Source organism: Chiloscyllium punctatum, chromosome 8 (genome assembly GCF_047496795.1).
Source record: "Chiloscyllium punctatum isolate Juve2018m chromosome 8, sChiPun1.3, whole genome shotgun sequence".
Lineage (NCBI taxonomy): Eukaryota > Metazoa > Chordata > Chondrichthyes > Orectolobiformes > Hemiscylliidae > Chiloscyllium > Chiloscyllium punctatum.
Genome location: NC_092746.1, coordinates 66297809 through 66321171, shown reverse-complemented (window position 1 = coordinate 66321171; position 23363 = coordinate 66297809). Strand labels below are relative to the sequence as shown.

The 23363-nt window shown below is 45.0% G+C and overlaps 1 protein-coding gene and 1 long non-coding RNA gene across 5 annotated transcripts in view; one reads left to right on the top strand and one right to left on the bottom strand.

Annotated features, from left to right (window-relative positions):
- Positions 1–534: 534 nt before the first annotated feature.
- LOC140480608 (uncharacterized) lies at positions 535–23229 on the bottom strand. Of its 2 annotated transcripts, none has more exons than XR_011961353.1 (3): positions 23002–23229; positions 6764–6823; positions 535–2038 (listed from the first exon to the last, which is right to left on the bottom strand). It is a non-coding gene; the product is annotated as an uncharacterized lncRNA (long non-coding RNA). The 2 variants fall into 2 exon arrangements; XR_011961352.1 differs by having other exon boundaries at positions 23032–23229.
- ankrd28b (ankyrin repeat domain 28b) overlaps positions 23137–23363 on the top strand; it is a 212250-nt gene continuing 212023 nt past the window's right edge. The window contains exon 1 of one of the 3 annotated variants that reach the window (XM_072575703.1): positions 23137–23212. Coding sequence is in view for 1 of the 3 variants with exons in the window: in XM_072575701.1 (XP_072431802.1) it covers positions 23337–23363 (27 nt within the window). In the remaining 2 variants the exon portion in view is untranslated. The other 2 variants (XM_072575701.1, XM_072575702.1) reach the window with 2 other exon arrangements.

Sequence of the window (23363 nt, the reverse complement as noted above, 5' to 3'; positions counted from 1 at the left end):
CAGGTGGAGTTTTTAACCAATGGTACACTTCCTCCATGTCCCAGTGATGGAGCTACTGCCCATGAAATGATACTCTTCTTTCCCATACTATTCCTTCAGCCATGTGATCACCTCCCTAAATGGATTAAAAGATTTCAAATTTGTTCTTTTCAAAATTTGATTTATTGCATTTCTATCAGGTGATGAATATATTGCTAGCTGTATTTTATCAGTGACACTATGTAATGTGTCTTTATTAAGATAGCAGTTTCAGATCATCTTAAAAATGGCCATTGACCAAAAAAAACATGATTTGTTTATGATGAATGCAAGGCGGATTCCAAACATTTGATTTCATAGATCGAAGTTGGAAATTTAGTGGATGTAGTCACTATTTTCCCATCATAGACATTTAACATTTTTGAGGGGAGGAAGTAGAAACAATGGGTTACATGTAAACTGCAAACTTTTGTAGAACGTTTTCATTACGCTATCTTGATTATTTATTCAAAGGATTTGTGATATCCAGATTTGAAAGGTTACCAGCAGATGGCAGCAAAAACTCAAGAAAGCAAATTGCAATCCTCCTGTTAATGAACTAATTTAAATAAAGTTAGAATTTTTTAGCCACTTGTGGAAATGGGCATTGCTGGCCGGCCAGCATTTATTGCCCATCCTTAATTGCCCTTGAGAAGGTGGTGATGAGCTGCTGCTTGAACCTACAGTCCATGTGCTGTCGGAGACCCACCATGCTTTTTGTTCTTCCAGCTCTGTTACCTTGTGTATTTTCCCACCTTCTCTTCAGTCTATCTCCTATCGCTCAATTTTCAGTCATTTAAGTCACACATAGTGGAGCTTCTTCCTAAATCTATGGATGGCACCGTGGCTCAGGCGTTAGCACTGCTGCCTCACAGCGCTTGGGACTCACATTTGATTCCACCCTTGAGTGACTGTCTATGTGCAGTTTGCACATTCTCCCCATGCCTGCGTGGGTTTTCTTCAGTTGCTCCGGTTTCATCCCACAGTCCAAAGGTTAGATAGATTGGCCATGCTAAATTACCCATAGTGTCCAGGGTTGTACAGGCTAGGTGGATTAGCCATGGGAAATTCAGGGTTACATAGATGGAGTGGGTCTGAGTGGGATGTTCCTTGGAGGGTCAGTGTCTACTCAATGGGCTGAATGGCCTGCTTTCACTCTGCAGGGATTCTATAGTAGTTCTCTACTTTCCAAAGAAATTCTCAAAATTTAACTCTTTGAACACGTCTTTGGTGACTTCCTCAACCTTTCTCCTATCACTGTTCAGTACTCAATACTTGCATTTTGAACAGCCCAAAGTGCTTTAGTTACAGTTAAAGTCTATATTGTCTGCAGTGAGGAACACTTTAATATACTTCCATTATTTATGAGAAATGCAATTCTATAATCATTTTAAACATGGAAAACTTATCTTTACTTTAAATCACCATTACAAATCAGTCATCTTTGAGAAAATGTTGCAAGCAATAATAACTCTAGAAGCAACAATTTAAATCACAAAAGACAAGGTACAATTTAAAAGATTGCCCACTTTTACTTCATCAAAGTAGCTGTTCCTCATAAAATCATTACTTTGATCCTAATTCAGTCCCATTCACCATCTATAAACGTGTTCTTTCAAGCAAGTATCAATGAATGCCCTCAGGTCCTTTCCATCAGTAGGAGAGACTACAATCTGAAGGCATAGTCTCAAAGTGAAGGCACGATTCTTTTGAAGTGAGATGAGGAGTAATTTCTTCAGCCAGAGGGTGGTCAATCTGTGGAACTCTGCCACAGAAGGCTATGTAGGCCAAGTCTTGGCTCAAGATGGTGGTGATGGAAGGTTGCTTTTCAGAGTGGTGGCTTGTGACCAGTGGTGTTCCAAAAGGATCGGTGCTGCATCCACTTGTTTTCATCATTCATATAAATGATTTAGATATATATTTAGTTAGTAAGTTTGCAGATGAGACCAAAGTTGGAGGTGTAGTGGTCAGCGAAGAAGGTTACCTCAGAGTACAACAGGATCTTGATCAGACCAATGGGCTGAGAAATGGCAGATGAAATTTAATTTAGATAAATGCAATGTTCTGCATTTTGGAAAAGCAAATCAGTGCAGGATATATAGACTTAATAGTAAAGTCCTAGGGAGTGTTGCTGAACAAAGAGACCTTGGAGTGCAGATTCATAGCTCCTTGAAAGTGGAGTCGCAGGTAGATAAGGATAGTGAAGAAGGCATTTGGTGTGCTTTCCTTTATTGGTCAGAGCATTGAGTATAGGAGTTGAAAGGTCATGTTGTGGCTGTACAGGACATTGGTTAGGCCACTGTTGGAATATTGTATGCAATTCTGGTTTCCTTCCTATAGGAAGGATGTTGTGAAACTTGGACGGGTTCAGAAAAAAGTTACAAGGATGTTGCCAGAATTGAAAAATTTGAGCTGTAGGGAGATGCTGAATAGGCTGGGGCTGGAGTGTTGGATGCTGAGGGGTGACCGTATAGAGGTTAGTAAAATCATGAGGGGCATGGATAGGATAAGTAGACAAGGTCTTTTCCCTGGGGTGGGGGAGTCCAGAACTAGATGGCATAGGTATGGGGTGAGAGGGGAAAGATATAAGAGAGACCTAAGGGGCAAACTTTTCAGAGGTTGGTACGTGTATGGAATGTGCTGCCAGTGGAAGTGGTGGAGGCTGATACAATTACAGCATTTAAAAAGCATCTGGATGTCTATATGAATAGGAAGGGTTTAGAGTGATATGGATTAGTGGTGCTGGAAGAGCACAGCAGTTCAGGCAGCATCCAAGTTTTTACCGAGTTTTTTTAGAGTGATATGGGTCAAGTGCTGGCGAATGGGACTAGATTAGGTTCGGACATCTGGTCGACATGGATGAGTTAGACCTAATGGTCTGTTTGCATACTGTATGTCTCTATGACTCTAAGCATATTGAATTGCAAAGCACTTAACGGGTCAAAATGCCCAATTCTACTCTATATCTTATGGTCACGTGTTAGCAATGTAGTTTATTTTGTATTCACTTTACTGCATATATCCAACCTTGTCAATTAATTTATTTTTGTGTGGCCTTTACAGACAGAAGCACACTGTTTTATTACAAAATGAGCTGTATTCATCACAGAGTCCCAGATTGGATTGTAATTCCTCTAGTTCCCAAACAGGACACAGAATTTATGAGTAAAAGAGAAAATGTCATACAACTGATGTGATGTACTAGACAAACCAGGCAGTTGTTAACTTTGTAATGACTTAGAATGGAAATGTAGGTTTCATTTGGATTAATATGTAAATTCCAGAATTTCTTTCAAGTCACAATCCCCAGCCATCTAGGTTTGTCTAATACATTGCATCAGTTGTATGACCCTTTGATCTTTTACATATAAATTCAGTGTCCTTCGTATTGTGCCAACTAGCTACCTGTGTGAAAGCTTGTATTTTCAAATAAATCTGGTGGACTATATAACCTGGTGTCATATGATTTTTAATGACATTGGGGAAACGAAGCTCAGACTGGGTGTCTGCTTTTCAGAACACCTCCAGTCTGTCCACAAAAAAAATCTTAAGCTTGCAGTTCCTGACAATGTCAATGCACCACCCTGTTCCCTGGCCTTTGTCTCTGTCTCAGGCTTGTTGCAGTTCTCCATTGAAGCTCAGCGCAAGCTGGAAGAATAACACCTCATTTTCCACTTGGGAATCCTGCAACCTTCTAGAATTAATATTGAATTCAACAATTTTTGGGCCTGAACACTTTCTCTCATGCCCTTACCCCAACCCCCACATATATCGGGCCTTGTCATCACAGGGGTTGCTAACACACATTGTCAGCTACCAATCAACCACATTAGCAGCTAGTCATTTCCCCAGACTGATCTTTACCCATCCCTTTGTCTGCCTGACTGTGTCTCTCTCTGGGCTCTATCTCCACCTATCATTTACTGTCCCCCCTGCTCACCTCATCTTCTGCATAAATACCAACCTTTTCCTTGCTACCATCAGTTCTGAAGAAGGGTTACTGGACCCAAAACATTAACTCTGATTTCTATCCACGTATGCTGTCAGACCTGTTGAGTTTTTCCAGCAATTTCTGTTTTGGGTTTTGTTTTTGTTTTCCAGAAGTTCTTTCGAATTTGTGATCAGAAAGCTTAAATCAAATATAAATAGCAAAATTCTTGTTTTCAACTCTGGAACTGGGTAATTTAATAAAATGTTCCTTTTATTTGTGCTTATATATTCCAACGCTTCTTATCATTCAACGTCGGCATATGTCCATTTACAGCAGCTACCAGTGAACAATGAACACAAGCAGAAAGTCCTGACTGTTTTTCCACTCTTTAATCTGGAGTTGCCCAGCCTAACATTAGCAACCTATACCAATCCAGCTAAAACCAGCTAACACAGCATAGGTTTAGAACTGAACTTAGAAACTTCCAGGTTTATATTGCTGAGTTGCTCAATGATTAGAAAAGCCAATAGCAACTTTCATAAACTGCATGTGCACTTAGAGGCTGTCAAACATTGATAGAGTTAAAACAGAGGTAGGCATTATTCTGGGTGACCAGAATGTCACCTGTCACCTGCAAACTACTCAGAAAGGTAGTTTCCCTGGTGATCACTTCCCTTTAACTGCATTTGCTACAATATAGTCAGTTAATTTGGTTCTCATTAGGTTTTTATGGCAGATATAGTTGTTTCACATAATATAAACATTCACAGCAGAAGATCTAAGCAGCCACATTTAAAAATAAATTTGTTTATTTATGCATATATTTCAAGTAGCTGATTCTAATAAATCCAATTCTTGATTTTTTTTTCAGGTAGCACCAATATCAGCCTGTAGTATTCTGGCTTGAGTGCATTTGCTGCCACCATTCCTTCCTCAGTACTAAGTCTAGACCTTGTTTATTGCTGGTAGATGACAGATCATAGCCTAAACTGAAAAGGCACTTAGGGACCAAGGATGCGTGATAACAATAGGTACAGATCATGATAACGTGCTTGGGATAGAAGAACAGAAATTGCTGGAGAAACTCAGCAGGTCTGGCAGCATCTGTGAAGAGAATGCAATTAGCTTCAAGTCCAATGACCCTTCTTCACTGGACTCAAAATGTTAATTCTTCTCTTCACAGATGCTGCCAGACCTGGTGAGTCTCTCCAGCAATTTCTATTTTTTCCATCATGTTCAAATAGCTGGAAGCACTGGTCTAGAAGCTATGTTGTTTCAATATTTGAAAACATGCTAAAGTAACCAGTTGCCATTTTAATTTTGTTTTGAGATCAGGGAAAGAAATATGATTCCGATACTTTTCCATTACATTTGTACATGTCTAGCTAATAAACATAACTCTTGAACTGGATTGGCATGATGGTTAACACTGCTGCCTCACAGCATCAGGATCCTGGTTTAGGTGACTGCGTGGAGTTTGCATATTCTCTAAATGTTTGCAGGGGTTTCCTCGGGACGCTCCGGTTTCCTCCGACAGTCCAAAGATCGTCAGTTTGGGTGGATTGGTCATGTGAAATTGTCTAGTGACCAGGGATTAGCCATGGGAAATGCAAGGTTACAGGGTTAGGGTAGGAAGGGGGGGGGGGGGGGGTCTGGGTGGATGCTGTTAAGAAGGTCAGTGTGGACAAAGGCATGAATGGCGTGTTCCTGCAGGGATTCTACGATTCTACATGATGAAAATCATGAAGCCTTTTTGAAAACTTCTCAACACGCTGGGGTAGAATTTCCACAGCTTCCAATCTCCTGCTTAAGCTTCAGTGACAAAGAAATGTGGAAAACATGGCAGAGTACTTGTATAATTGGTAATTTGTGTTGCTTCTCTTGAATATTATTGATCTTTCAGTAATGTTTTAGTGGGACACTAGAATACACAGTGGATTCTTGCTAGGCAGCAGCGAATTGTCTATATGGGGGTGGGGGGGAATTATTGCTTGTTAACAACCTTATTAACTGCCATGGATACTTTAATGGCTTTTTTCTGTTCTTTAAGTTTCTCATCGTTACATGTGCACATCACACAATGAAGCAGACTGTCCAGCAATTTAGTCCTGGTGAACCACCAAAAGAATTTTCTTTCCGAATGGGTGTACAGTTTTCAAACATTAAATAAGATAAACCCAATATTAACAATTAGCTACACTTTCAATTATCATGTGTCATTACTCTTTAAGATACACTTTGTGTAAAGTGTTGCTAAATTGCTGTCTGGAAGCTGTACATTATTCTATCAGTCAATCTTACTGAAAACAGGCTGTGTTTTTTCACCACAATCATTATAGCTCCCTTTGCCCTTTTGATATTTAATTTCTCCCACCCTTTACTCTATCCTATACCTTCCCTTCTGTTCTTCCTATCCCTCCTTCCTTTCCGTGGTGTGCAATTAATCATATTTTTACCTTCCTCAGTTCTGAAGAAGTCATACTTGAAGCGTCAATTCTGCATCTCTCTCGACAGACACTATCAAACTTGATGAGCGATTTTGTGGACTCTTTTTAATTGCAGATTTCCAGTATCAGCAATGTTTTTGCTTTTATTATTTTGCCAAAACAGATGTCGATATTGCGGCCCCATAGAAATGGTTGTCACGGTTTCAGTTTATGACTAACTGGATCATTATTCAGACAACTGAATTAGGAAGGCTGTGTGAAATTCTTATTGCTACGTGTTCCCATTGCTGGTTTGCTGCATTACAAGTGAGCATTTCCCAAGGTATTATGTAAATTCATATCACATGCAATGAGACCATTAACCTACTTTCTGTAAGTTCTTGATACCCCTCCGACACCTCTTTGCATCTGTTTTGTATCTGCTGCACTGAAGGGTAGGAATGTAATGTGAAACAGCAATCAATGAATTAGCACAAAAAATGTTAGACATTTTCTTAATCTGTTGTAGATTGTTTTCAACGACACAGAACCAATACTTTTCATTGAACATAAGACACAACACTTTAAAGTTAAAGTGACTCTGAAAATAAAAGAGGGCATCTTAAAATTAAAAAAAAGAGAATACCCTATATATCTAAAATGGTGAGAACACTAAAAGACATAAACGCACAATACTCTGAGGAACAGGTCTGCATTTAATAAGTGGATTAAAACATTTAGCATCCTGATATAGCTAGGTTCAGTTTATAAAATTAGAATAGCATAGATCATTTAAAAAAGGTTAACAGGAACATGAAAAGAAGGATATCATCTGCACGTTCCCCACCAAGGTACACACCATTCTGATTTGGAACTATGTCACCATTCTTTCACTGTTGCTGGGTCAGGACCCTAGGACCCCCTTACACTACAGTGGGTAGACCTATTTCAACCAATTTAAACTATTTAAAAAGTCAAATCACCAAGGTCTCAATTAGGGATGGGCAAAAATGCTAACCTAACCTGTGATGCCCACATCCCATGAACAATTTTTAAAAAATAAAAAAAGTGAATAAATTATCATTTCCTGATAATAGACAACAGAAAATAGCTGTATACTACTAACATTGAGGGACATGATTAGAAGGTCATCTTTACAATACACTGACGCACTAAAATAACACAACATAAAATTGCAAATTAGTCTAATCCTTATGATTTGCCTACAACGCATTGTATGAACAAATAGAGGACAAGTCAAAGTGGTTCCTCTCCCTTAGTTTTTAGTATAACTCTTCAAGTGTAGGAGGAACATTGTTTAGAAAAATACTGCATGTTTTCCCTCGTGATTTCATAATTGTACATACCAGAAAGAACATAAAATGAGGAATAGCAGGATGCATACATTATTGATTTTATTTTAAACATATGAATAACAAGATAAAGAAGGTAAACAAAGTTATTCAGTGTGCAATTATCTCGTAGGAGACAAGCTCTAATTCATGCATTCTGTCCATTTTTAGTATGGTATAAGCCCCACCTTTCAGGATGATTGGACTGCGTTTTCTTTAGACTACAACTGTCTGATTTCCCAGCATCTGTAAGTGACCTAGATAAGCATTGATATTGGTCCTGTGCAGTGAACTTGTGTATCTGGATGTGCACTCAGCAAATCAAATAAAATAGACAAATGCGATAATTGTGCAATGTTTGGTCAACCATTTGAAGTCGAATATGTTTGAGGCAAAATCATACAACATTTTTAGTTGAGGTTAAAAATTGCCAGTGAATCCAAATGAAATTACTGCTTTAAATCTGTGCAATATATAATTTTCTAAAAATACTCATACTTTTATTTCCTCCATTGTCATTACACATTTTGTCTCTCTGTGTAATTCCTTAATTTTAAATCCCATCTCCTGCTGTTTCAACTGGTTATTTATGCCTGTTCAACCAGTGAGCTAAATGCATTTCCCTAACCACCAGCAAAAATACGGTATATTGCAGTACAATATGCTTTAACTGAATTGTATATTGCAACATTAGGCTCTTACATGCATCTTCTGTTAATCTCAAAGTCTATACAAATTTCACTCGACATGTTATGATTTATGTGGATTACATTGGGTCAGTTAAGCCTTTTTGCCATCTCACTTTGTACAGAGACATTTGCACTAACATAGGAAAATATTGCCTGCCTGTTTACTTGGGTAAGTCAGAATTGTATATGGCAGAGGCAAAGGGAATGAAGAGGTGATATGGTTAATTTGATTAGCTCTAACCTTGATAGCTGCAGAACAGTTTTTGCTTCTCTACCTCAGAGCGGCTTGGGAGAACATGAGAGGAAATATAGACAGTGAGGTGTACAAAAGAACAAAGAGAGACAGACATAACACGGAGCAAATGTGAGAAGCATTGCCAGAGAATGCCAGTAAGGAAGTAATAATACCCAGACAGCATACGCAGAAAGATAGAAAATGAGAATTTCATACCTACATAAAAAGTGACAGGTTATTTACATTCCCATTAATATGCAACTTGGGTGCAATTGCTTCCTACAGTCCCTTGAGGGTTCCAATGGTGCATAGGTAGTGCCCCACCTCTGAACCAAGAGGCTGGGCTCAAGTCCCACGTTCTCTAGAGGTGTGTAATAACATCTTTGAACTGGTTAATTAGAAAATATCTAAAACGTGACAGGTATTCACAAAGAGGAAAAGACAAGCAGAGTTTTATACAACTGAAAACCCGAGTACAATAGAAACAAATAGAAGCTATGAAACACAAAATATAAAACAGGGAGAGTAAAAAGGAGGCACAAATGAGTGAATTTTAATTTGTAAGCAGATAGCTGGTTAGGGAACCTTCTGTATGAGAGTCTCAGATTTCTCCTAAGGCATCCAGAGGAACATATTTGGTTCTGGATGTAGCTTTGCTCCCTGAGCTGAAAGGTTCGTTTTCATATATTTTGACACCATACTAGATAACATCATCAATGAGTCTCCGGATGAAGCACTGGTGGTATGCCCGCTTTCTATTTACGTGTTTAGGTTTCCTTGGGTTGGTGATGGCCCTTTCCTGTGGTGACGTCATTTCCCCTGAGAAAAGGAAATGACAGCACCACAGGAAAGGGCATCACCAGCCCAAGGAAACCTAAAACACAAACAGAGATAGGGCCAAACCACCAGTGCTTCAATCGGAGGCTCACTAATAATGTTACCTAATCTGGTGACGAAATGTCTGAAAATAAATCTTCCAACTCAGCGTTCAAACCTACATCCAGAACCTCAACCTGAGCTACAAATCTTCTCAAAACTCGCTAACATATTTGGTCCACAGCCAAGCATTGTCCTGTTGCCTCTAATACATCCAATGCATTATTATTCTCAGTCCTTTTTTGTTTTGCAATATTTTTAATCACAGCTGTTGCATGGGTCTATAAGGCAACTGTCATCCATGATTCTTTTTATGTTGATAATTCAGCTTCTTCAGATACTGCACAATGTGAAAACATCAATATGAGCAATTCTTAAAATTCTCATGTCAGTGCTTTCATAAATCAAATCAATTATTACATATGCTTATAAATATAATCTACTAAATGTATATCCCCCAAGATTTAGTTTTAGATAACATATGTAAGAAATATGATGCGTATGCAATTCGTTCAGCTTTCTTTTCAAACTTCATCTCAGAAATTTAGGTTTGAATCACTGGCTGAGGACAAGATTGCTGACTCCCATGATTGTTAAGGAAATTTTAAGGAAATGTTTCAACGGATCGATTCTCTTTCCATGGTGTAGCATAACCCTCAAATTCAGCAACAATTGGCCTAACGGTGGCCCTCCTGAGACGCTGGTATAAAGTAAAAAATTGAAGTGTTACAATGGGCAGAATTTTGCCAAACCATTGACTGGTTTTGCCTTCCAGTTGGAACTCCAGTGAGACTTGTACTACCTCTTCCAATGTAGACCTGTTGAATTACCCACCAATCACAACTTGTGAGGACGCGAGTGGGCTTTTATCTAGAATCAAGGTCCTTCAGCAGAAATCCCACCCAGTGAGAGCTGCTGACAATCAGAGGCGAGGAGCTCTTGCACTCATCAATGCCGCAGAAGATGCCATGGCTGCTTTTCGAAGCGCACTTTGTACAGACCAAATTTGCTTAGTGCCCAGGATAAAAGTACATGATGGGTAGGTGAGATTCTTACAGGTTGCAGGGACAGGAAGACAGTGCAATTGCAAGCAAAGACCAGGATGACGCCCACTAGCCAGCTCCTGCTCAATATCTAGTCCCTTGATCAGACACTAATTGCCACTGGCCATGAACCATCCCTGCGGTTTGGCATTATTAGGAATGGCACATGGTGACAAGCTAAATTGAAGCTATTAGTACAAACCACATTGGATGAGACCCTTAATTGGTTATGTAAGAGTTTCAATTGACAGTGAGGTACATAAGTCAAAACATGGACCTTCTCACCCGGAACATTTCTGGAAGACACAGGTATTCAGATAAATCACCAGCCCACTTAATAAAATGTCCGTTCTGCCTCCAAACTCTCTCTCTGGGAATAGAAAGTCCTACTGCTTTCCAGTTAGGAAGATGTGACAATCAACCTCCACTGGTCTGCTGGTTAATCTGACCTGATCCAATTTAATGTAGATGTTGGAAACTGTACTGAAAACAAAAAGTGCTGGAAATCACAGCGGGTCAGGCAGCATCCAGAGAGTGTGCAAACTAACATTTCGAGTCTGGATGACTCTTAAGCAGAGCTCTGAGGTTCTGAGTTGTTAATGGTGTTACATACATTATAAATGCAACATTCCTACAATTGCTGCAGATTTACTTTTACTTGAAAGATGAGAAAATATTGCCAAGCAATTTATTTTGTAATGTAATGAACATAAGGCATACTTAAGAAAGTTAGTTTGCTTAGTACTGAGGGTTTAACTGTCCATTGATTCATTTTCAAACTGAATAGAAAACTGGAAGATGCTGAAAAAAGGTAACTATTTTGATCACATAACAGTAAAATATCATATCCATCTTGCTGCTGAAACAAAATGTAAATCATGGGAATTTTTTCATCAACCATTGCATCTCCAAATCTATCTTGTGGATAATTTAATGCTTTTGATTTATACTTTGTATTAATTCATGGAATGTGGATATCATAGCAAGGCCAACATATATTATTCATCAGTAATTCCTCTTCAGTAGGTAGAAGTGACTTTTTCCCAAAAGTTACTGTAGTCCACATGCTCTAGATACATACGCTTGCTGATGGGGAAAGAGTTTCAGCAACAGTGAAGGCATGGTGATTTAGTTCAAAGTGAGGATGTATAAAACTTGGTGAGATATTACAGATGTTCATGTTCCTTTGCACCTTCCTAGTACTGGTTCTTCCAGTGAATGTCACAAGTTTGAAACCTGCTGATGAAGGAGCAGTGCAGCTGGTGAAGGTTAGTTTGTACAGGGCAGCTTGTAGATGGTGCACACGGTTGCTATTGTGTGCTGTCATTGAGGAAGGAAATTTTATTGGTACAATTCTAGTGGGCTGCTTTGTCCTGGATGCTATCAAATTTATTGAATGATGTTGGAGTTGCACCCATCCAGATGGAGTATTCCATCACACTCCTGATTTGTGTCTTTAGATGGCAAACACAATTGGGGAGTCAGGAGGTGAGACGCTCATTGTAAAATTTCAGCCCTTTACCTGTACTTGTGCTAATTTTCTTTAATACTATTTAACTGGCAAGTAAAACAAATAAAGTTATGATAACACTCCAAATCAGATCAATAAATTTAGAAGAGACAACAGAAATAGTTAATAATGTCCTTGTGGGTGTAGCCAATCAGGCAGTACTGATAATTGATCTTTCTGGTACGACTTCATCTTTGAGCTAGATTAAGATCATCTTCATAACATCATTTGACTTTGACACCCTTATGCATGCCTTTGCTAACTCTAACGCTGACTCTTCCAATGTGATCTTCCACATTTTCCTCTATAAAGTTGTACTGAATCACTTCAAGTCCTATTCCCCCCTTTGCTTGTCAAGTACATTGTCTCCTGGTCAAACAACATCTTGATTTTAAGTGATCATCCTTGGTTATAATTCTTTTCATGGCATTGCCCTCTTTCTTTGTACAACACCCTCCACAACCATCTTTGTACAACACCCTCCACAACCATCACCACCAACACACACACACACACACACACACTATGTGCAATCTTCAAATTCTGTCCACTTGAGCATCCAAGATTTTAATCACTCCAGCATTGGTTTCCATTGTTTCACTTGCTCATGTCTCTTTCATCCTTTCATCTCATTTTCATCCTTTAAGATGGACCTTAAGACTTAACCTCTTTGAATAAGCCTTTGTTGACTGATGCTAGTTTCTTCATGACTGTATCCTGTTTTGTTGTAACATGTTCTTGTGATACACTTTGGGATATTTTATCCCAATGGCACGGTGGCTCAGCGGTTAGCACTGCTGTTTCACAGAGCCACGGACCTGGGTTCAATTCCCACCTCGGGCAACTGTCTGTAGAGTTTGCACATTCTCCCCGTGTCTGTGTGGGTTTCCTCCCACAGTCCAAAGATGTGCAGATTAGGTGAATTGGCTATGCTAAATTGCCTGTACTGTTAGGTGCATTAGTCAGGGGTAAATGTAGGGGAATAGATCTGGGTAGGTTGCTCTTTGGAGGGTCGGTGTGGACTTGTTGGGCCGAAGGACCCGTTTCCATGTTGTAGGGAATCGTATTCCACTAAAGGTGCTGTGTAAACTTGAGTTGCTTTTGCAGTCAAACTATTGAACATTGAGAAAGTAGATAGCATGACTTAAGTAAAATTATGATACTACGACTATTAACAATCTGAAATGAAAATAGACAGCACAATAAAATGCTGTGCATGTCAGCCTGCATCTGTGCAGAGAGAAACAAAGTTAACCTTTCAGGTTGGTAATCTTTTTTCCAGATCTGATGAAAGATCATTGAGCAGAACCAATAATGTTTCCCATATCACATATGCTGCCAGACCTGCTGAACATGTTGAATCTTTAATGGTTCATCTATTTCCATTGCTGGATTCTGATTCATTTCCAACCATCAGTTGATGTGGTATTAGTAAACATAAGGACAACAAACATACCCTGAGACAACTTCCTTTCTAGTTTTTCCTCAGTCTTTTAAAGCTCAATCTTCCCTTTGATGCATAGATCTGTATAGTTTCACTTGAGGGCTCAGTCCTAGTATGACAAGTTGGAAGAGCTGTACGCTATTCCACTGTGTCTCATATTTTTGTTATTTCCTGCCTTTTGTTCCTCAATTCCAAACATCTCCTTTTTCTTCCAATATCACTACCAACAAGTGAGGAGAATCGGACTATGTTTGAAGCTATCCATTCAGCCATCTCTACTGTTTTTCCTCTTCCCCTTGTTTAACACTTCTCCTTCTTCTGCAACCAAGTTCACCCTACCTTACCCTTGAACCCACTTCTTTCTCTTTATTTCTAGTTTCTCCCTTTATGTAATCTTCAAGCTCATCTTGTCCATGCAACTTACTTCAACCTGCACCCTGCAGTTCAATTGCCTGGCCTCTCATTGCAAGATGGCATTTTTCTGCTTCCCATTGAGTAAGCACATGGTCCCAGTGATGGATGCAGCTTAGTTGTTAACATCAGGCTTCCACTGAATGGTCTTCTGGGTCTGTCTTTCCATATCCACCAGTCTCTCCATTGCAGAAACAATGCATTCTCACATTTGAGATATGGCAGAGATTTTGAATGGACTGCTTCATCACCCACATCTTTTCAGCACCTTCCATAACTCCACTAGGTTCTCCTGTTTTGCCTCTGCCACCTCAGCAGGCTGGTGTGATCTTCATTATGGGCCCTTCTTCAGCCTGAGGCACAGCATAGGCTTGGCTTCCAAAATCTTTGTCAGAGTTTGACCCAAAATGGATTTGCAAATGTCTCCCAATGAGGTCACTGTATCAGCGCTGTTACTGGCTACAGGGATATTGGGACTTTCACTTTTAGACTAGATCTGCTGAGGTTCAATGGTGGACTGCTAATGCATGGAAATTGCAAGGGAATCACAAACACTATCAGCTGACTGTATTGCCCACTCCCAAATATACTCTGTGTTTCAAGCCAGAGTTAATATATGGATGCAGAGCCTCCTCACTTGCTATGCTCACCACTGAAGACTCTGCATTGGCAATGGAATGACCTCCATTTCACATCCGGCAGAGATTTTCCTACACATCCATACAGCTCATCTACTGTGTCCGTTGCTCTTGATGCGGTCCCCTCTACATTGGGGAGATAGGATGCCAACTGATGGAACGTTTCAGAGAATATCTGTAGGACATGTGCATCAAGCAATTCCACCACCACATTGCTGAGCACTTCAGCTCCCCCTCCCATTCTACCAAGGATGCCCAAAGTCCTCCATCGCCAAATCCTAGACACCCGATTCCTGGAGGAAGAACACCTCATCTTCCGCCTTGGGACACTCCAACCACATGGCATCAACATCGATTTCACCAGTATCCTCATCTCCCCTACCCCCACCTCATCCCAGATCCAATCCTCCAACTCAGTACCGCCCTCTTGAACTGTTCCAACTGTCCATCTTCCTTCCCATCTATCATTCCGACCTATCACCATCACCCCCCACTGCATCTATCACCTTCCAAACTACCTTCCCTGCAGCTCCCCACCCAATTTATCTTGCAGTCCCCTTCCACACTCATCACCGCCCCCACATTCCTGAAGGCGGGCTTATGCCCAAAATGTCAATTCTCCTGCTCCTTGGATGCTGTCTGACCTGCTGTGCTTTTCGACTCTGATCTCCAGCATCTACAATTCTCACTTTCTCCTAATGGAATGACTGCACTGATCCACCAGTAGTCTCTATCTCAGCAGTGGGCAATGGTTAGATGACTTGCAATATCCTCCTTCACACACTTGATATACAGCCTTCAGCCTCTCCCCATCATCTGTCTGGCAGGTAGAGGCCTATTGAGGCTGCAAGAGGTACCTTAGAGACCCACTACCACCAGACAGTCCCCATGTTCAAGCAATTTGCATCATTCGTGTTTTTTATTTGGAGAGGAAGCAGCACATTCCCATAATATGCACACACTCATATATCCTGTCACTGGAGGAACTGGCAAAGCTGCACTGCGTACTGATCAATGCCAATAACTGAGTCTTTTTCGATCCAGTGCTTTCTAATTTATTTCAAATTCTGCTAGTCAATCAATCACACCCTTATGCTCTAAATAAAACCATTCATCCTTTTCCTGCAACAGACCCCGTCCCATGGCTGCACACTACTGCTGCTCATCATTGCTGTGATCTCTGCCTAGTTTAATTTGGTCATCCTAAATGGCTTCATGATTCTCAAAGAATTTTCTTTTATTCCTTCACAGGAATGAGGGCATCACTGGCTAGGCAGTAAAGAGTCAGTCATTGCTGAAGGTCTGGAGTCAAATGCAGTCATGTAGGGTGACACAGTGGTTAGTGCTGCTGCCTCAGATCACCAGGGACCTGTGTTCAATTCCAACGTTAGGTGACTGTGGAGTTTGCACATTCGCCATGTGTCTGCGTGGGCTCTAGTTTCCTCCCACAGTCTAAAGATTGTAGATTCGGTGAATTGGCCATGCTAAATTGTCTGTTGTGTCTACTGATGTGCAAACTATATGGATTAATCATGACAAATGTGGGATTATGGGGATAGGATAGGGATCAGGGACTGGGTGGGATGCTCTTCAGAGGGCCAAACGGCCTTTTTCCACACTACAGGGATTCAATGATTCTCGTTCAGACCGGGTAAGGATGACAGTTTCCTTCCCTAAAGAACGTTAATGAATCATTAGACATTGCCCAAAAATGGTTTCATGGTCACCATGGTGGGATTTGAACCTAAGTCCCAAGAACATTGCTGAGTCTCCGAATTAACAGTTCAGCGATAACACCACGAGGCCATCACCTTCTCAAGAGATGCTGGAGAAGTCCTGCAGTTTATTCTCCCTGAACATTGGATAATCCTCTGGCTTTACTGAGACTTCAGAGCCAACTTCAGGTGGTTTGCCAATCAACAGAAGAATATCTGATGGTTGTAGTTGATGATTCTCATTGGCTCACACCCTGTCTTCTGTTGGGTATTAACACAGCTTGCAAATAATTGCTGTTTTTACAGAAAGGCTGACTGTAGAATCCACACAGAGACAGGACTGGTTGGTGTTTAACTATGGAGCATCGTCTTGCTTGAGATCTGACAGGAAATCTAAATCACATCACCAGGTTCAGCCAGGTACCATGAACTTACATCAGGTTCCTAATGGTTCAATTCTTGCCGACAGAAACACAAAATTCAGCCTTCTGGATTTGTGGCACACAGATCAAGTCCAGGAAAGAGCTTTGGGGCTTGGGGTAATGTCGCAGGAGCAGGAAAAAGAAACACCATTGTCGATGATATCACTGCTGGTGACAGGGCAGATAAGAATGCGACCAAATGAAAGCGGTCTCACTCAGCTGGATGACAGTGGAGAGAGAGGAACACATTGTGGTCAACCATGACCAACACTGCCAACAGGATCAAAAGATGAAAGGAGAATAGTTTCACTGGATATTATTTGCTACTTCAATTACCTTATCTCCACAATGTTCAGCACCATTCATGACTCCTCAGATACTGAAACAGTCCGTGTCCAAATGCAGCAGGACTTGAGCAATATCCAGACTGGCTGACAAGCATCAAGTAACATTTGTGCTACATAAATGCCAGATAATTACTATTTCCAATAACAGAAAATCTAACAGTCATCCCTTGACTTTCAAGAGCATTACCATCACTGACTCCCCCACTAACAACAATCTGGGGGCTAGCATTGATCAGAAACTCGACTGGTGTAGCCATATAAACACAGTGGCTATTAGGACACGTCAGACGGTAGGAATCTGGCAGTGAGTAACCCCCTCCGCCTTGACTCCCCAAAGTCTTGCCACCATCTACAAGGCACAAATGTATGATGGAATACTTCCCACTTGGCTGGCTGAGTGGAGGTCCAACAACATTCAATAAGCTTAACACCATCCAAGACAAACAATTGAGTTGATTGGCATCACATCCACTCCTCCACCAATGATGCTTAGCAGTAGCTGCGTGTACAATCGACCTGATTCATTGCAGAAATTCACCAAGGCTTCTAAAAGACAGTACTTTCCAAACTCACAACTACTTTCATCTCAAAGGATATAGGAAAATCATCACCCACAACTCCTCCTCAAGCCAGTCACCATCTTGACTTGAAAACATATTGCTGTTCCTTTGATGTTATTGGGTCAAAATCTTGGAATTCCCTCCCTAATGACTTTGTGGGTCTATCTACAGCATATGAATAGCAGCAATTCATGAAGATAGCTCACCATCACGTTCCTAAGGGCATCTAGTAGTTGGCAATAAATGCTGGCCTAGCCAGTGACACTCATGAGTGAATAAAAAACAAAAATGGACAGAAAAAACATAAATTATTATAACATCTTATACCTGACAGAAATCACTCCCAGTGTTTGATGTAAGTTAATTGACTTGGTTTCAGTCATTGTCGTACATGTCAAATCAGTAACTATCTTATGCACAGTAAATTCCCACAAATGACAATGTGATAATTGTTTTTGATGGCACATGAAAGCTGAGACTAAGAAAATTCCTTCAAGTTTAAAGTGTCACCAAATCTTTCAAGTCCTCCAGATGGCCAAGAGAGGGGATTGATTTTCATTTCAAGTGGTTTATTTAGATTTATTCAAGCTATCATAGAAATGCTAGTTAATATAGCTATCTAAAACTAGATTGGCTTGGAGCTAATAAATCTGTTGTGCAGCTGTCACTCCAACAAACATGCAGCATTGTGTCAGTTTCAAGCAATTAAAAAAAGTGGATCTATAGCCAATAATCATTCTCGCTAACAATTCTAAAATAGCACTATTTAGTTTGATTACATCAGTGTCACCGGGGCTTATGAATAGGACAACTTGGACTATATTCCATGCAGCTGGAACGATATCAGTGAACAAATGTTTTGTGTGTGTCACTACTTTGGCTGTGAAGCCACTTTCTATTTAAGATTAGCCTTCAACTGAACTGAGCCCTTTTGATTTGGGGAAAGTCAAGGCCATAAAAGTCTGCTTTAAAAACAAATCAACGTTAGTTTTGAAATCTAAAGGATATGGTTAGGAAAAGTTTTAAAAGATTGTGTTGAATCTTTTTGGACTAGAAACCTCACTGCACACATAGTCTTAATCAACAATCTCCTGCACTCGAAAGTTCAAAATATTTGCACCATAATTGCTTGAACTGACGGATATAGCACCAAGGATAACATGCCTCTGGTATCATAGAACCGGACAGTATGGAAACTCGTCTATGCTGAGCAGATATGTTAAATAAATCTAGTCCCATTTGCCACCATTTGGCCTATATCCCTCTGAAACTTTCCTATTCGTATACCCAACCAGATTCCTTTTAAATGTTGTAATAGCCTTTACCACTTCCTCTGGCACTTCATATGCACACCATCCTCTGCATGAAAATGTTGCCCCTCAAGTCCTTTTTATACCTTTCCCCTCTCATCTTAAACCAATGCCCTTTAGTTTTGAACATCCCTGTCCCAGGGAAAAGACCTTGTCTATTCGCCCTATCCATGCCCCTCATGATTTGGTAAACTTCTTTCAGGTCATCCCTCAGCCTCCGACACTCCAGGAAAAAACAGTCCCAGCCTAATCAGCCTTGCCCTATGGATCAAACCCTTCAACTCTGGCAACGTCCTTGTACATCTTTTCGGAAAACCCATTCAAATATCACAATATCCTTCCTATAGCTGAGGGACCAGAATTGCATGCAGTATTGCAAAGCTTGATGGTATGAACAATATATCTCCTGAACCAACGCAAGTTAAGAACCGAGAAACAATTATAGGTGAAGAGACCAGGGAAGATGAAGCTTAAAACACTTGAGGATTCTTCTCAAGGCACTCCAAGTGATGGCAGGAGCTGACTAAAGCCCAACAGTGGTCACAGAAAAGATTTCTGCACAACAGCAGACCAGTGGTTGCTCCGTGCTGTTAAAGACTGGAGCTGCTAGAGCACATCCCGAAGGCCTTGGTGAAGTCGCCTTCCCTCTCTCCCATCCCTACACTCTATTGCCTCTGCTCTCACACCCATCTTCATACACCACTCCTTCACCCCAAAACCCCATCTCATAAGGCCCCTCCCACAACCTCCTTCTTCCCTCACACCCAAGCTCCCCTCCCCAAACACACAACTTCCACTCCACTAACTCCTCCACACCCTCACAGAAACTCCCCTAACGTACACCAACCCCTCCTTAACCTCCCCCGCTCCTTCACCTCCTGCAATCCCCCCTCACACCACACACCTGCCCCTCCCCCAATCCCCCCTCTCACCACACCCCTGCCCCCCAATCCCCCTCTCACCGCACCCCTGCCCCTCGCCCAAGCCCCCCTCACATCGCACCCCTGCCCCTCCCCCAATCCCACCTCACACCGCACCCTTGCCCCCTCAATCCCCCTCACACTACACCCCCTCCCCGAATCCCCCCTCACACCGCACCCCTGCCCCCCAATCCCCCTCACACCGCATCCCCTCCCCCAATCCCCCTCACACCACACCCCCTCCCCCAATCCCCCCTCACACTGCACCCCCTCCCCCAATCCCCCCTCACACCACACCCCCGCCCCTCCCCCAATCCCCCCTCACACCACATCCCCCCCCAATCCCCCCTCACACCACACCCCTGCCCCTCCCCCTCACACCACACTCCCGCCCACCCAATCCCCCCTCGCACCACACCCCTGCCCAACCAAACCCCCATCCCCCTCACACCACAGCCCCTGCCTCTCACCCATACCCCCTCACACCACAGCCCCTCCCCCAATCCCCCCCTCACACCACACCCTCTCCTCCAATCCCCCCTCACACCACACCCCTGCCCCAATCCCCCACTCATACCACACCCCTGCCCCAATCCCCCCCTCACACCACACCCCTGCCCCAATCCCCCCTCACACCACAGCCCCTCCCCCAATCCCCCCTCACACCACACCCCTGCCCCAATCCCCCCTCACACCACACCCCTGCCCCTCCCCCTCAGACCACACCCCCGCCCACACAATTCCCCCCTCACACCACACCCCCGCCCACCCAAACCCCCATCCCCCTCACACCACACCCCCAGCCCTCCCCCAATCCCCCTCACACCGCATCCCCTCCCCCAATCCCCCTCACACCACACCCCCTCCCCCAATCCCCCCTCACACTGCACCCCCTCCCCCAATCCCCCCTCACACCACACCCCCGCCCCTCCCCCAATCCCCCCTCACACCACATCCCCCCCCAATCCCCCCTCACACCACACCCCTGCCCCTCCCCCTCACACCACACTCCCGCCCACCCAATCCCCCCTCGCACCACACCCCTGCCCAACCAAACCCCCATCCCCCTCACACCACAGCCCCTGCCTCTCACCCATACCCCCTCACACCACAGCCCCTCCCCCAATCCCCCCCTCACACCACACCCTCTCCTCCAATCCCCCCTCACACCACACCCCTGCCCCAATCCCCCACTCATACCACACCCCTGCCCCAATCCCCCCCTCACACCACACCCCTGCCCCAATCCCCCCTCACACCACAGCCCCTCCCCCAATCCCCCCTCACACCACACCCCTGCCCCAATCCCCCCTCACACCACACCCCTGCCCCTCCCCCTCAGACCACACCCCCGCCCACACAATTCCCCCCTCACACCACACCCCCGCCCACCCAAACCCCCATCCCCCTCACACCACACCCCCAGCCCTCCCCCAATCCCCCCTCACACCACACCCCCGGCCCTCCCCCAATCCCCCCCTCACACCACACCCCCGGCCCTCCCCCAATCCCCCCCTCACACCACACCCCTGCCCCAATCCCCCCCTCACACCACACCCCTGCCCCAATCCCCCCCTCACACCACACCCCTGCCCCAATCCCCCCCTCACACCACACCCCTGCCCCAATCCCCCCCTCACACCACACCCCTGCCCCAATCCCCCCTCACACCACACCCCCAATCCCCCCTCACACCACAGCCCCTCCCCCAATCCCCCCTCACACCACAGCCCCTGCCTCTCACCCATACCCCCTCACAACACAGCCCCTCCCCCAATCCCCCCTCACACCACACCCCCGGCCCTCCCCCAATCCCCCCCTCACACCACACCCCCGGCCCTCCCCCAATCCCCCCCTCACACCACACCCCCGCCCACACAATTCCCCCCTCACACCACACCCCCGCCCACCCAAACCCCCATCCCCCCTCACACCACACCCCCGGCCCTCCCCCAATCCCCCCCTCACACCACACCCCCAATCCCCCCCTCACACCACACCCCCAATCCCCCCCTCACACCACAGCCCCTCCCCCAATCCCCCCTCACACCACACGCCCGCCCCAATCCCCCCTCACACCACACCCCCGCCCCAATCCCCCCTCACACCACACCCCCGCCCACACAATTCCCCCCTCACACCACACCCCCGCCCACCCAAACCCCCATCCCCCCCTCACACCACACCCCCGCCCCTCCCCCAATCCCCCCCTCACACCACACCCCCGCCCCTCCCCCAATCCCCCCCTCACACCACACCCCCGCCCCTCCCCCAATCCCCCCCTCACACCACACCCCCGCCCCTCCCCCAATCCCCCCTCACACCACACCCCCGCCCCTCCCCCAATCCCCCCCTCACACCACACCCCCAATCCCCCCCTCACACCACACCCCCGCCCCTCCCCCAATCCCCCCCTCACACCACACCCCCAATCCCCCCCCTCACACCACACCCCCGCCCCTCCCCCAATCCCCCCCTCACACCACACCCCCAATCCCCCCCTCACACCACACCCCCAATCCCCCCCTCACACCACACCCCCAATCCCCCCCTCACACCACACCCCCAATCCCCCCTCACACCACAGCCCCTCCCCCAATCCCCCCTCACACCACACCCCTGCCCCAATCCCCCCTCACACCACACCCCTGCCCCTCCCCCTCACACCACACCCCTGCCCCTCCCCCTCACACCACACCCCTGCCCCTCCCCCTCACACCACACCCCCGCCCACACAATTCCCCCCTCACACCACACCCCCGCCCACCCAAACCCCCATCCCCCTCACACCACACCCCCGCCCCTCCCCCAATCCCCCCTCACACCACACCCCCGCCCCTCCCCCAATCCCCCCTCACACCACACCCCCGCCCCTCCCCCAATCCCCCCTCACACCACACCCCCGCCCCTCCCCCAATCCCCCCTCACACCACACCCCCGCCCCTCCCCCAATCCCCCCTCACACCACACCCCCGCCCCTCCCTCAATCCCCCCTCACACCACACCCCCGCCCCTCCCCCAATCCCCCCTCACACCACACCCCCGCCCATCCCCCAATCCCCTCTCGCACCGCCCCCAGATCCTTGTCTCCTCACACATCCCCGTTCCCGAATTCCCACAATCACAGCCGCCCTTCACACACACACACACAGACCATGAGGGGTATGATGGTGCTGACTGTTACCTCACACGCTCTCCAAACCTGATCTCCCTCTCTCTGCTGTTTCTCAGGTGAAAGGGTCAAAGGGCAGCGCTGACGTCCCTCGAGCTGCTGCTCCAATGGTTGAGGTTGTTGTTTGCGGTGCCCGTGGTGCCAGGGCCAATGGCCGTGCAGATTACTGCGGGGTGCGGGTGGCGGTAATGTTGTGAGTTTGGGTTTTTTTTAACGTTTCTGATTTTTCGGCATTTGCGGAAAATCGAGGGCGGCCTCGGTCTCGGGGTTTGTCCGGTAACCGCCGAGGCCAGCTCAGCACAAGCCGCCGCGGGGCCATGGTGTTCCTCAAGCTGCGGGACCAG